This window comes from Kryptolebias marmoratus, linkage group LG2 (assembly GCF_001649575.2).
Source record: "Kryptolebias marmoratus isolate JLee-2015 linkage group LG2, ASM164957v2, whole genome shotgun sequence".
Taxonomy (NCBI): Eukaryota; Metazoa; Chordata; class Actinopteri; order Cyprinodontiformes; family Rivulidae; genus Kryptolebias; species Kryptolebias marmoratus.
Window position 1 is genome coordinate 29,327,489 of NC_051431.1, and position 15,512 is coordinate 29,343,000.

Genomic DNA, 15,512 nt, shown 5'->3' on the forward strand with positions numbered 1-15,512 from the left:
AACTGCCTGGTCCAAACAGCAGAAATCCTGTTATCAAAAACCCAAATATAAAAGGAACCTCCACGTCGGTAGGTACACAGTCTTCCACTCCTGCCAGGAATCCACTGTATATCCAGCGAGACATATCCCGAGACTGGACTCTCCTTACCCAGTCGAGGAAATTGTATCAATTGCGTTGAGAAACCAGCTGATCAGATCCATATTCCTTAAATTTTTGGAAAATATGTAAAATGAGGCTTCGAAAAAGGAAAGACGGGGGGGGCACCAGGAGACAGAGAGAAAAGAAACACGTCCGCCTTCCACCAGGAGCAGGAAAAAAAAAAAAAAAGAGGCCGTTCTTCATCCTTTGTTCCCTCTCTGATATGGACAGTCGAGACCGACCGATCTACATAGGCTCCTGAGCGGGTGAGGGAGACCGTCCTGGAGTTGAGAATGAACTGGGGCGTCTAGGAGGGTTAATCAGAGTCCGGTTAGGTTGTTCTGCCCCCCTCTCCTGCCTTCTTTCACACAGCCTTTGAACGATTCGAGAGGCCAGTGATTCCAATTCTGCCAGTCCCCTGGGTGGATCCCTGGTTGAGAGTTCATCCTTAATTCGATCATTTAGCCCTTGGTAAAAAGCGTCACAAAGTGCCTTGCCATTTCACTCACTCTTAGCTGCCAAAGCGAGGATTAGCGCATCCAAAAGGTAGGCCACGGGGGCAGAACTTAACTGATGGTTGGACGAGCAGGGGTCGAAGCCGGGAGATCCGAAAACAGGAAACAAGACCAGGGGGGCAGGCGAAAAATCCGAGACCAGGTCACAGGCAGGGGGCAATGTCCAGAAATCCGAAATCCAACAAGTATCCGAAAGGGGCAAGGCGTAGGGGAAAATCCAAGTGACGTGAAAGGGGTCGTGGCACAGGAAGTCGGTCCGAGTACGCTGGAGAATTACTTGCTTTGAGGCTTTCAAAATCTGGCACTGGAGGAGAGCAGAGAAGGAGAATATATAGGGCGTAGCCCAGGTGTAGGAGAGGTAATCAGAGGAGGACACAGGTGACAAGAATGAACATGATTACCACAGGAACGAGGCATGGCATGGCAAACACAGGCATGATTATCACACTTGCTCGTAATTTTAAAAGTGTTCTGAGATCACAGTAGCAATCCCACTTTACGTCAGCCTGCTGTTCTCCCCTCAGTTCAGCAGTCAGATGGCAGAGGAGCAGCGCCAGCCGTGTGGAGGGATTTCAAAGTGAACGAAGGGAAAAGAAACTCGGACTGAAAAGTCTGCTCAACAAAGCTGTCAGAAGGAGGAGCAGTTCAGCACTTTCAGCACAGACAGTTTAATAGAACAGCTAAAAGAAAATACAACAGGACGCCGAGTTCAAAAAGTTTGTTAACAGCAGCGGAAAACACACACCTCAACAAATGAAAACCCATGTTAAATATATTCTATCACACATATACTATCACAAAAAAAAATCTAAATGCCCAAATAATCTACAAATAAGTTTAGGTTGTATCTCCTCTCCGCTGGTTCATTGTTGCTCATATGCACAGGCTGGTTCTCCTCTTGCCTTCTTTGTCTTTTGCTGCCACGCTGGCATTTTGGTTCTTTTAAATAAATACTTCTTCTAATTTCTCTTTGGGCTCTTTGTGCCAGTCTGAATTTCCTGGGTCCATCTCTGCCCAAAACTTGACACTAAATGCAGCCTGCCAGAACCCAGATCTGAGACTGAGAGGAGACATTCAGCTCTATTTAATGTTTAAATAGCCAATTTAAGAGGACACACCTGGATGACACAAAACACCTGTCAGACACATGTTCCAGTACTTTGGCTGTCCTAAATGTTTGGTGTTCTGTTACAAATAATGATGTCCATTTAATCTAGATCTAAACACCTAGAAAAAAAACTTGTTGTCATCGTTTAATGTCAAACCCAAAATTTTTAGTTGACTGCAAAAGGACAGGAACTGTTCCAGTTGTTTTAGAGTGGAATGAAATTTCTTCATTCTTTGCTTTATAACCACCTGTTTTATTGAATCTTTGCTCTCAACCTCTAAAGACAGCGTTGACAATATGTCATTATTCTTACTTCATTGGTCAGACAGAAGACGAACCCCAGCTGAGAGGTAATGGGGAACAGGTGGAGTGGGCGTGGCAGGCTGAGGAGGAGTGAATGATGGCATGGAGCAAAACTACACAAAAACACAACAGGAAACAGATTTAAACACAAGATTCACAAAACAGAGCGCAATCATAAAACCCAGTCCAAAAGATCAAAACTCAAAAATCATAGTTCCTTACAAACTGATGTTGAAGTTTTCTCTTTGGTGTGTTTACACCATGCTTCCCTAGTAAGGTCTATTCAGGGTTTCTGGAGAGGAGTGTCCATTGGATCATCAAATCTCAGATTCAGGAAGAGCAGTGTGGTTTTCGTCCTGGTCGTGGAACACTGGACCAGCTCTACACCCTCAGCAGGGCCCTGGAGGGTGCATGGGAGTTCCCCAAACCAGTCTACATGTGTTTTGTGGACTTGGAGAAGGCATTTGACCGTGTCCCTCTGGGAATCCTGTGGGGGTACTCCATGAGTATGGGGTACCGGGCCCTTTGATACGGGCTGTTAGGTCCTTGTATGATCGGTGCCAGAGCTTAGATCGTATTGCCAGCAGTAAGTCTGACTCGTTTCCGGTGAGAGTTGGACTCCACCAAGGTTGCCCTTTGTCACCGATTCTGTTGATAACTTTTAGGATCGCGTCTCTGCTTTTTGCAGATGATGTGGTCCTATTGGCTTCATCAGGCCGTGGTCTACAGCTTTCGCTGGATCAGTTCGCAGCCGAGTGTGTGTGGCTGGAATGAGGATCAGTGCCTCCAAATCCAAGACCATGGTCTTGAGCTGGAAAAGGGTAGCGTGCCTTCTCCAGGTTGGGGAAGATGTCCTGCCCCAAGTGGAGTTTAAGTATCTTGGGGTCTTGTTCACGAATGAGGGAAAAATGGAGCGGGAGATCGACAGGCGGATTGGTGCAGCGTCTGCAGTGAAGCGGGCGCTGTACTGGTCTGTTGTGGTGAAGAGAGACCCAAAAGGCAAAGCTCTCAATTTACCAGTCGATCTACGTTCCTATCCTCATCTATGGTCACGAGCTTTGGATAGTGACCAAAAGAACGAGATCGTGAACACAAGCGGTCAAAATGAGTTTTCTGTAACTGTAAGTACAGTTATAATGGTTTATAAAAAGCCAGTCGCCGTTTCCCTTTCCACCACCACTGTGGTTATTGTTCAAATAAATGTTTTCTGAACATATGCTGCTCTTTCTGATATAAGTTTGAGTGAAAAAAATCAATGCTGCATTTGGTGGCACATGGGGGAGGGTGGAGTGGGAGTGCTTAGACAAAAAAAATCGCTCTTAAAAAACAACTGTTGAATGGCTCAGTCTATCGTTGATAGTTGATAAATTCGCCCAACCTTACTAAATAGGCTCCAATTTTTAAGCATAATGAAAAGCGACCGAGACTCAATCTGTCCCAGACTGGAGGGCTGGATCTAATAAAATTTAAATGTTCGATTGGGGGCAAGATAAAATATGTAAGCAAGGGCAGGATCTGGCCTGCAGACATTGAGTTTGCTGCATGTGCTTTAAACAAAGAGTTCTTTGTTTTTAACTGCTACTTTTTTCCCCTTCATTGGCAATCAGATGTAGATTTCATCTTGTAAAAGAGATGTTAATCTTGAGGGACCTTTCAGGTTTTGTAGGAGATTTGGACCCAGACTGACAGGAAGAGCTCAACGATAAATTGATTTCTTAAACAAGCAAAACCAACAGAAAACTTACATAAAGGATTGTGATGAGAGACAAGGAGCATAACCTGAATGTGGCATAAAAACCAACATTAGGAAGCAAAAAAACAGCATATGTAGGCTGGGTCTGATGAAGAAAGGTAAGGATGGGTGTGGCAGGCTGACAAGGAAAAGTACTGACTGAGGGAGATAGTGCCAAATAACAAATAGATTGAAACCAAACAACACAAATGAAAACACCGGGAACAAACCTGAACAGAAGAATGAAAACAAACAACTTAAAAACACACAAAACCCTTGAAGGGAACAGAATGACAAAAACCTAACACAAAAGATTACCCTAAAATAAACTCTGAATCCCCAAATCCTGACAAGTTTCTGGTCAAATAAAGGTTAAATGAAAATATGAAGAATATTCTAACTGTGCAGGAAGATTTAGGTTCTTGATAGTCTCCTGTTAATGCATAATCATTGACATCCTCATCAGAATGCCTCTAAGAATTGGGAATTTTTCACAGCTTTATTAAGCAAGAGATACAGTCTATCTGTAGCCCTCATTCAGACCTGAATATTTTCTAATTTAAACACGTTAGGCTTGAGCACTTCCATCCATATGACTTCATTTTAAAATAAACAATGGAAAATATGTCAAACGTATGACCCAAGTTTGTAAATTGTGTAAAAATGCCAAAGAGCCAGAAGTGAGATTTTAACGCTGATTAGGATGTTTGATTCATGGTTGGTGTAGCTGTTGATGTCCTTATAACTAGAGAAAAAGAACAATTTGTGTTTGCTTTAACATGTTCTCCCTAAGAAATATAATAAACAACAGTTTACTGTATTTTTTCAAATTTGTAGTTGAGCTCACAATTCGATCGTGTTTATAGGATAGGCTCTTACACCTCTGGTGCTTCCTCTGACTGTTTTTTAGGGATAAGCGAGTACACCACTATCCGTATCTGTATCTGTTCAATCATCTAAATGATCTGTATCAGTATCTGTACTCGGAGTGGGCGGGGCCTAATCCGGAAGTTTTCATTGATAGTCTCCTGTTAATGCATAATTAAGAAAAAAAAAAAAAAACCTGACCGGAGTGGAGGCAGTGACCGACCGCAACACGAGCTGTTTTCAGCTCTGTCTTGTCAAATGCACTGCATATGTTGCACAGCTTTCGCTGCAGAGACGTGTGTGTAGGGAGGGGCGGGCGCTTTGTGACTGGCCAATCACAGATTGTGAAAAGAGTCAGTTACCCAATGAGGATTTTCCTTCAGGACGAGGTGGATATTTTTTTCTTCGATATCCGAGCACGGATATTGACGAGTTTTATTCGTATCATGCTCGTATTCTTCAAAAATGCTTTATTTGTACCAGATACTCATATGAAACAAGTATCCAGCTCAACCCTATTGTTTTTAAATTGCAAATTACAAATAATTATTCACTCGGAAAAACCTTTCACACTTTAGATGGGTATTACTTGCACAACTTAGTCGCTTAGCTTTGATACATTCATAAACCAAAAAAAACAAGATATTTGGGAGTTAAATTGAGTGGTCACTGGTCAGGATTAAAATCAGCCAATTTTTGTCACTTGTTAATAAATTGATGCATTCCAAGTATAACATCAATGTTTGGTGAAAAAAGGGATTTATTTCATGATGAGAACTAAAACATGAGAAATTAACTTGTGTAATAAAAACATTGCCAATATAAACACAAGACTTTCTATTGCTGCCTATTTAAGAACTGTATTAATTTAGACCCATTTTGGTGATAATGTTTTGACAATAAATTGGTAACCAGTAGACCGATTTTAAAAATTCAAATTGTGTTGGAATTTTCTTTAAAATATCTATCTAATAGTATCAAAATATGTTGTGTTTGATGAGGTTATAAAAATCAGGTGGTCTTACTAATATGATATGAGATGAAACTTTACAGCAGCCTGTTGTGGGTGTACAAAAGGCACACTTCCATTATTGATGCTTAATGTGTTTCTATCACAGGGATTGTTCATCATTATCTAATGGCTTGTCTTATGTTTTAATTTTAGACTGCTCATTCAAAATCCAGATTTATCAGGACTCCTCAAAAAAAGATGGGGCACAGCCAGTCATGCTGTATACCAATAAATCACCGAACGGGCTGATGGTGGTGTACTGCAAGAGTAGCAGTGAGATTGTTCCTGAGAACATGGTGAGTCTAAGTCTGGCATGTATTAATTTTTTTAATTGGGACCAATGTGGTACAATATCTGTTTCGGTTTCAGTTTTCTGATGTTATTACTTATTTAAAGTTATCCAAGTTATCAAGTTTTTATCTACAACCTAAATTTTGTTGCAGAATATATGTACATGTATAGGTAGTAGGCCTGATGTGAGTAAAATAATTGTCTTTCTGAATTATTTTGGTTTACACATACACAGGGAATTCAACTGATTCTTTTTCAGATCTGAAAACACACCAGTTGGCCAAAGCATTATGATCACTTGTCTAATATTGTATGTATTTCTTTTTTTTCACAAACAAACAAAAACAGGCCCAGTCCGTCTAGGCTTGGTCTGCAACAGTTCTGGCATTTGGCAGAGACCTTTTAAGTATTTAAAATGGAAGTGCAGTCTCCATAGAATGAGGTGTTTGTTCAGCATTTGCCTGTCCTTTCTTTGCCACTTATGAGACCATATTGAGATGGGCAACAGGTCTAGCAGATATCCCTATCCCACCTTCTCCACAGCTGTCTCCTCAAGCTCATCTGGGGGTGTCTGAGCCATTCCTAAACCATAATCTCTCCAGTGACTCCTAGGTCTGCTTTGAATGTTCTTTCCAGTGGGATCTGTCTTTAGGAAGGTACCTAGAAAGCATCCTACCTTATGCCCAGATCAAATCAACTGGCTCCTTTAAATGCAGAGGAGCCGTGACTTTACTCTGAGCTCCTCACTTTAGCCAGAGTCAGCCACTCTGTGAAGAAAGCTTATTTAAGTGGCTCATATTTGTGATCTCATTCTTTTGGTCACTACTCTATAGCTAATGAACATATTTGAGAGTCTGAACATAGATTGACTAGTAAATGGGCAGCTTTACCTTTCAGCTCCGATTTTTCTTTACTAGAACAAGCTGGTAGAGCATCTGCATCACTGCAGCCACAGCCCCAATGTGCCTGTAAGTTATTACTCTGTGACACCCCCACTTGTATTCAAGACCAGAAAAAAATGAAAGTAGCATTCCATGAAGGACTGCAATGTGCCTGCTGCATTACATGCCAAAGTCCTAAACAAAGATGCTGCATAATCTGGTAGCCCAAGTAAAGCTTGTTACATACTCTGCAAGTACAAAGAAAACTGTTCATTTACTCAAGGTGACAAGAACAAAAACAATGATCATTCTGGCCAGGACATTTCATACTTAACAAGAAACTCGAGTGCAAAATTCCTGTACATCCCTATAGCTGGAATGTCAACATTTCCACTTTTCTGTATTATCCATGTCCACTTCAAAATTCTTACCAGTCACAAAAAAGTTGTCAGACACCAGACAAGAACAAACGTTCTGCCCAGATTATGGGTTGAACAAGCTGCAAGAACTCCCAAACCTGGATTGTTAGTGGAAAAAAAGTCATTTTCTAGCAGCCCTGGCAAAGAGAACAGTTTTCTTTCTCTTGTTAACATCTAAGTGAATCAAGCTTTTACTCTAGATTCACAGGGACCTAATGGCCTTTAGTAGGGGAACTAAAACCCTATACCTATAACCACATTGTCTTGCCTGCACCCTCCAGCAATATACTGAAGAACCCAAAGAAAGATAGGGAGTCTGAACTGCTGCCAGGCACTTATGCACAAAAAGCAGTCAGAGCCCTTTCCCTGTCTATAGGCATAGGGGAAAACACCCTCTTGTTGGCAAGGGAGAACTCCCAACGTTTGTTTGAGAAGACGGGGAGTTATAAGTCAGCCCACCCCGCTCTCTGATTCCCACCAGGCCAACTCCAGAGCAAAATGAGCTCAGCCGCACTTCGGGAGATTGGTTCTAGAATTCATGCAACAAAGTGAGCCCAACTGGTTTCTTTTAGCCTCCCATACAAGCTTGGGCTCCTTCTCCACCACAGAAGTCCCTAAAATAGTTTCAGCAACTGGTAATTGGACCTTGAAGGCCTCTGCCTTAAACTGTGGTCTAATCCACAATGCTCCGGTCCCTTACACTCCCTCCTACAGGTGGTGGGTCCACAGGAGCCTGGTCCCATGTAGCTTATTCATACTGTGCATGGCTGGAAAAATGGCCTGGCCATTTGGTGCTCATTGATGCGTGTCTCCCCTAGCTCTCGCTCCAAAGTGAGGTCCTGGTATTCCTAGTCTAGGAGAGGTGTTGTGGTCCTTATGGTCTTTTTATCATCACGCCATGTATTTGTTTTATGCATATTATCCTGCTGAAGGAGGGCACTGCCTGTCAGGGATAAGAATTTTTATAAAAGAGGAGTATTTGGTTCACAACATTAAGTATCTGGTAAACGTGAGTCTACCGTCCTAATGAATGTCAGGATCCAAGGTTTCACAGCAGGATAGTTCCTAATGCCCCTGTTGGCTTGCCTTTTTGCCAAAATTCAAGCTGGTGCCATCTCTTGAGAAAAATGAATGTTTTTACTGGTCATAATGCTTATGAATCTGTCAATATTCTCAGAGGTGGAGACTAAAAATTACAAATAATTGTTTCAGTTCAATAAACTAGGTACCCTTTGTGGCTAAACAGCATTAGAAAAGGGTTCATCCCTAAGGTTTGACACAAATTTTGTAATGATGTGTATTTTAAATTTAAATGTAAAATATGGCCCACATACAGGGCACTCTATGTGCTGGCAAAATGAGTCAGAATGAGCACAGGCTGCAGTACAAAATAAGTGAAAACATTAATTTTTCCATAAAAAGTCCATAAACACACCCACTAACTAAAATGGCATATGATCTTCCTCATGTATCTTAAAATTGAAGTTTTTTAACAGATGTCTTCAGAAATAATCCTTTATCTTCTACCCCTTATAAATTTCTTTGTAATTGCCGGCTGTCATAGTGCTGGGAAATCCCTTTGTGTAATGTTCTTAAGTCATTGTGAAGCTTAGGGAGCCCCCTTTTTAAATATAAGGGCTAGAATTCCTGATGACATCATTCTAGACCAATAAAAATTTAGTTTTCAAACAAGCACTCTTAAACAGAACTAGTTTATTGCCATGCTAGGTGATAAATGATCAAATTTCAGCAAACTGTTTCATTTTAAATCTTTTGAGAAAAATTGGAAAATAATAATAACTCAAAATTCAAATCTTCCTCATTGTGACTCATTTTGCCAGCACAGATGGTCATCAAGGGTGTGTTGTAATATAATAAATTGAAATTCAGAAATTGGAATCTAAAAATGAACTGAAAAATATGTAATATATGCTTAAATGGAAAACAACCAGTTTTCAAACTTCTAGGAATATAAAAGAAAATAAAAACATTGATTGCAACTTGTCTGTTCTGTCTACACTTAGGATCTGAACAATTTTGCTCCTCCCAAGACCATTGATGGCACGAAACATGAGGCCTTGTTCTACTGGAGAAAGGTCTCATGTGACAAGTATACGTTTGAGTCCACCATGTATAAAGGGCATTTCCTGGCATTTGAGCCCAACAGGGATAATTCCTGCCTCCATAAACTGATCCTGTGCCAGAAAGCTTTGGATGAAGTGGATGAGACTTGCAATATAGTTGTGACTTCCCAAAAAAGTTGAAGTGAGCAGAAGGCATAGAACAGCAACAACTTAAAAACGTGAAAAGATTTTATCTGGTACCAATATTTCACCGGGGGTAAATTTCTATTACAGCTGTGTGATTGTTTCTTCTCACCTTTTGTTGTGAAAAACCTTCTCTCAACTTAGTTTCAGTCAAATTGAAAGACACAAACACGTCCGTGCAGCTGAACACCATCGGGTGCCCTGGGAGTGCATGCAGCCTGTTTGACTGTATTTCATGAAGCTTTAGTTTTTTTTTACACTAAAGGATGTACATTTATATCCCCTGTTCAATTCAAGTTGAGAAGAACACTCCTCTCATAAAATGTAGCAAGTATCAGGCAGCTCTGACAATTGTGTAAAATTCAAAGGAAGTATTTCAGTTTAAAGGTTTTTATTTTTAAATTCAAAAATCATCTCAGCTGACAATATTAAAGAAACTATGTGAATTTATATTAAATAAATGTTATATATATTTTTATATTAAAAATTTGGCACAGATAGTTCAGATTTTATTTGGGGAAGATTAAATTTTTCTGCTGTTTGTTCTTACTATACATACATATATATATATATATAATGTATTGTTTTTTTTTATTTCAGCATATCATACCTTTATTTTCTTGTTTATAGATTAAATGTTTAGACATGCTGTATATCCGCATTAGTGGTGGATTATTAAAAATATTTTCTGCGTGAAACACTTTGTTTTTGTTTATCATTACTGTCAGGCAAAAACCTCATACTGCCGGATTTTCAACATTCTTCACGTTTGTGCATAAATCACCTATCAGCCACCCTTCACCGTTTCACCACACAGAGTTCATTTATTTAAAGACTTTTTTTTTTTTAATAAAAGGTTTCTGCCTGATGCTGACAGTATACATTTTATATCATCTGCTGGGCTGCATGGCCTCTCTCTCAGGACGCATGCCTGGATTTTCTCTGGGTACTCAGATGTCTTCCTATCAATCAAAAACATGCACATTTGATCATTTGCCCTGTGTGCAGATGCTTGTTTGTTTATTTCTGTGGCCCTGTGATTAACTGTGACTAACAACTTGTCCAGGGTGTTCCCTATCTTTCGCCCAATGACAACTGAAGAAAAGCACCAGCTCCTTGTGACCCTGAAGGGATCAAGGAAGAGCCAGCAAATTATTTGAAATAACTACATAGTTGCAATGTTTGATATAGACAACATGGCTTACCGCCTGGGCAGCACTACTCCTTGGGGGAAAAAAAGGAAAAGCTATGTCATTTTCACCCTTGGCAAGTTTTCTACTGCTTATTTGAGTAACCAGTTAACATGGAGAGGGGGTGCTCCTCTGTGTTGTGCAGCACCCCCTTTTTTGTATTTTTTTTCCCCCCAGGTATTGACATCTACATTTCAAGTAATAAATCTTAAGAAAAGACACGTAGGTACAGCCTAACTCAAGTAGTGGCAAGTTTCACATTTCGGAGTCTGCGTAGATTTGCACACAATCATTTCCTTCTGTCTCTTTCCTGGTTTTATTAACAATAACATGTGCAGCACCCCTTCCTGCTGCAGGAAGTGTCACACATGGTGTGAAAGAAGGTTAAAGTAAAGAGCAAGGAGGGCAGGTGACAGGTTCACCTCTGACAATTTTTTTTTCATCTCCAAAAATAACATAAGAAAGCAAAACTAGTAAAATCAGGGAAATATTCTTTTTTATGTTTACTTTGTTTCATAAATGTAATGTCTTTATAATTCCAGTCATTTTAATCACATTTAACATTAAAATGGCGGCTTGCTCTTTGTTCTAACAGATGGTAGATGTTCTGGTGTTGAACAGGCAGTGAAATGGATGAGAGGGAACAATAATCCGTCCTGTGCTCTCAACATGTTTGAATTGGCCAAGTTTATGTCAGGCCATATTACCATAGAATCAAATCACACTCCTCTCTTTAACTGCTATTTTAGATATGAAATTTCTCCTGGTCATAATACCATTTTCAGTAGTCAGAAGTGAAATTACAAATATCTGTAACTCCAGATGTACTCCAATTGTACTAGTAAAAAGATCATTTAAAATATCTAAAAATCCTTAAAAAGTTGAAGTATTGTTTCATAGACTGGATGTTTTGCAGATATCCATCCATATTCAATTTTACAGTTTTATTATTCAGAATAAATTTCTTCCTAAGCAGTCAATATTTCAGGAATCACAAACATTTTTCCGAAATCTCAAATTTGTTTTTATTGGTGTCACTTTTCCCACTCATATAAGGGGGTTGGTGTTTGCTGTTTGAAGCATGGCCATGGAGGTGAGAGGTGGGGTGTGTGTGTGTATGTCGGGTGGGGAGGTGCAGAAGGAGGGACTCGCCCAAGGCGCCTTCATGCTAGAACCGCCACTGGCTGCAGATGCATTTTCACACATAATGAGAACTGAATGACTTCACTGTTAAAGTTGAAACAAATCAGAACAAAACGCCAGAACAGCAGTGGGTGGAAGCTAAACATAAAACTTATCAAAGTAGTTAAAATCATAAGTTGGCAGAACAGTTGCTGAAAACTAAAACTAGAACGATAGCAAAAAGTTAAAAATGAAGCAAGTATGCTGAGGTAGATTTCAAAGAGCACAAAGCTTAGTTTTAATATTTTAAAGAGTTCTCCATTCAAAGAAAAAAAAACGTAAACAGGGTGAAATATTTCAAAAAGTATAGAATTTACAAAAATCAATAAAGTCATAGCTAATAGAGCTAAACATTTTCACTATGGTTTAAACAGCTGAATGTACAGGAGCAGAGTGAGAAAGCTGAGTCAGCATTCACACCATTAAAACCATAAAGGTCGTCCCACACCTTTCACAGCAGTTTCAGGCTGAGATCATCTTATAAGACATGACACTGATGTTTTGGTCCAGCCTTGAAAATAATGTTATGTGCAATCTCATGTCACATCATGAGATGTTATACTCAGAGTATGTGTTGTGTATGACTCCCAGCTACTACTACAGTCAATTTTATAGCTATTTTTCATGTCCAAAATTTAAACAGCCTCAAGAAAATCAGTTTGCTTTTTTTCTAAGCCGCAACTTCTGACTTTGAGGAATGCTGTGATAAAGAAGCCCTATAGGTGGACATTGTAAAGCAGGTTTATTGTGGAGCTTTAGAAGCTGCTAAAAGCTGCAGTGCTGCTCTTGATGGAGCGGATGCATAAAACAACACACTGACTGAAACGAAAGAAGGAGCCAAACATGAACAAAGGTGTCAAACAGTTGTATTCTGTAGCACAACATTAGAAACAAGTGGCTTGTTCAAAACACATCCTTGGCTTTCATTTTAGTTCACATTGGAGATTACCAAAAACTCCTCTCCCACTTATTTAAAGCGGAAATGGATGCTTCTAGCCCAACTACGTCAATTTAAAAAAACCAATCTGGAACGGATCAGAAAACTATGCTTACATCGATGAAATAATGGCAAAATGATATAGGATTTTAGAAAATACACCTTGAATTTTTACAGTCAACCTAGACAAGATTTTCCCACCAAAGTTTTAGGTTTTCTGGTGCTTCCTGGTCCGTTATCTCTTTTATTTGCTCCAGAGCAGAGCAACAGCTTTGCAGATGCCCACGTCGTTGTAGTTGAAGTAACAAAGACCGGCAAAGGTGACCGTGGACAGGAGAAAGAGGCCTGCATTGGCAATCTTGATCTTTGTGTCCCCGTGAACATAGTCTGTTAGCACCTGGCCAATGCCCCTGAAAGACAAAACATGATCACAGTTGAGAAACGTGAACAAAGCAAAACAGGACCATAATTCCAAAAAATCAGTCGGTTCTTGCACACTTTGAAACAAACTCAGTGTTTTGGTAGTTGAACTTTTCCTTCAGGAAAGAGCAGTGAAAACAAAAAACGAGTGTTTATTTAACATGTAAAAATGTTTAATTTCCTTTATCTTTAGAAAACAACGACATTAGTGGCATTTAGAATCGAATTAAAGAACTTTTTTTTTCGTATTTTAACACCAAAACTCGTCAACAAGAACAAGGTGCCGCAAAGATTCATTAAAAAAGAAAAAAAAAACTTGTCAGTGTTGGAGGAAAGTAGTTTAAGATCTGTTCACAACCATCAGCTGTGATTAAAGGGAGAACGTGATGAACATCATTAAAGAGGAAACCGTCTCAGGAGGGACCCCAGGCCTGCATGAGGTTCTGATCTGGTACTTCAGCATTTCATATCATTTTTGACATTTGTTTAGGGAAAATCTTGCTTTCATAAATCACAAAATATGTATTCACAAATTTGTATTCAGTGTACAATCATTTCGACCAGGTTTGACAAGTAAAGTGTTTAAGATTTTGAACCAGAGTTGATCTAATGAGCAAACCCCAAACTTCTATGAAAAAGCCCTTTATCGAACTGCTGAACAGAAGCTGACTTCAGGTCGTTCTGTGGCGTCTTTCCTGAGACAGATTCTTTTAAAAAGTTATGTTTTTGCTCCATGTGTGTCAGTGCTGATAGTATGTTTCAGAGCAGAGCTTCCCTCACACACAGACAGCAGGGAGTTTAGTTTTTATTTTGTTGTGCTCTTGCCTTCCTGACGATTTCTGGTGTTGAAATATGACAAAAAAGGGTCATTAATTAGTTCCTGTTAATTTTAGTTTTCTATTCAAAGAAGAAAATCAATCCATTTTTTGACTATAAAAAGAAAAGCAGCTCTTTTTAAATGAATAAATACTGGTTCCAGATAGCAGAGCTGAAGGGTAATTCGTACAGCACACCTGGTTTTGTATCAGTACAACATAAAATTTGATTTAAGAACCTGAGCAGCACAAGAATAAGCCACCTAAGATCCAAACAATACGCTAAAAAGAGACTAAATCCAAGAGACTAAAGTTTCCAAATGATCAGCTGTCAAATTCCTACACAGTCCAGGAGTGTAGTTTGTCTTTTAAAATTATGACTGGACCTGTGGAGCACCAAATGTCTGAAACAAACCAGCAGCTGCTGTATGAATCCAAAATCTGCAGCTTGGTTTGTTTCTTTGTACCTACTGAAAACATCTGGAAACAATAACTCCCTACAACTCTCAACCATCAAGTGTCTGATCGTTTCTTACTGAGCAGCAGGATCTCAGAAATTATTTCCAAAAAAGTCCAACCCCCCCCCCCTCCCTCCTCCACCTGCCCCCAAGCTGTAATAAATCTATCAGGCTTTAGTTGCAGATTAGTTTTCATGCAAACAAAGAGGAAATACAGAAAAGAATCAATCCAGCATCCCATGAAGCACTGCATTTTACCTTCTGCCTGGCATGCCAGAGTTTTTAACATATCACAGTGATGGAGAGGACTCAGTAACACACTGACACATCATCGTTTAGCTCAGTATCCGTCAAATTGACTCAGAACAGTTTTCTTGGTTTCTAAGGCTGATTAGCTGTGGCAGACAATTTGAGTCAGGTCGACTCCAAAACATAATAAGTTATTGTTAAAAAAATCATTGATTACTTCATGAAGGTCTTGTTGAAATTCACCCAGTGGTTCATGAGATATTTTGCTAAAACGCAGACAGACAATTAAATGACTGTCTGCCCTTCACGGCAGCGGACTATAATATCTTCAATCCACTACAAGAAGAATTATGTTCTGAACAAAATAAAAAAAACAAAAAAACAATAGTTTTTATGTTATTATTGATACCAAGAAACGATAAAAGGTAGGCCCAACTTACAAGTAACCGTTACAATTCCAGTTTTGACAGGTAACAGAAAAAGACTAGGAAATTTACAGAGATATGTAAATCTATCAAATTTAGTGCTCATTCCACATCAGTCTCAACTAAGTCCAAATAAAAATACAAATTGGGCAAATAACATTTTTAACACACTAAATTTAGCTTTACTGAATGTCAGGTCTTTGGCAGGAAAAACATTGCTGATCAATGATTTTATTACACAGCACAAGCTGGATTTTATGTTTTTAACAGAAACCTGGTTAAATCACAATAGCAGTGCAGCT

The 15,512-nt window shown here is 39.4% G+C and overlaps 2 protein-coding genes across 3 annotated transcripts in view; one reads left to right on the forward strand and one right to left on the reverse strand.

Moving 5' to 3' along the window:
- The window catches only part of LOC108247699 (interleukin-18), a 19,344-nt gene extending 9,312 nt beyond the window's left edge, over positions 1 to 10,032 (forward strand). For both annotated transcript variants that reach the window (XM_017436029.3, XM_017436030.3), the window contains exons 5-6: positions 5,830 to 5,972; positions 9,292 to 10,032. In XM_017436029.3, the coding sequence (XP_017291518.1) occupies positions 5,830 to 5,972; positions 9,292 to 9,531 (383 nt within the window). In that variant the 3' untranslated portion in view covers positions 9,532 to 10,032. The remainder of the gene's footprint in view (positions 1 to 5,829; positions 5,973 to 9,291) is intronic.
- A 2,554-nt stretch (positions 10,033 to 12,586) lies between these two features.
- sdhdb (succinate dehydrogenase complex, subunit D, integral membrane protein b) overlaps positions 12,587 to 15,512 on the reverse strand; it is a 17,979-nt gene continuing 15,053 nt past the window's right edge. The window contains exon 4 of the mRNA XM_017436021.3: positions 12,587 to 13,253. Within this exon, the coding sequence (XP_017291510.1) occupies positions 13,088 to 13,253 (166 nt within the window). The 3' untranslated portion in view covers positions 12,587 to 13,087. The remainder of the gene's footprint in view (positions 13,254 to 15,512) is intronic.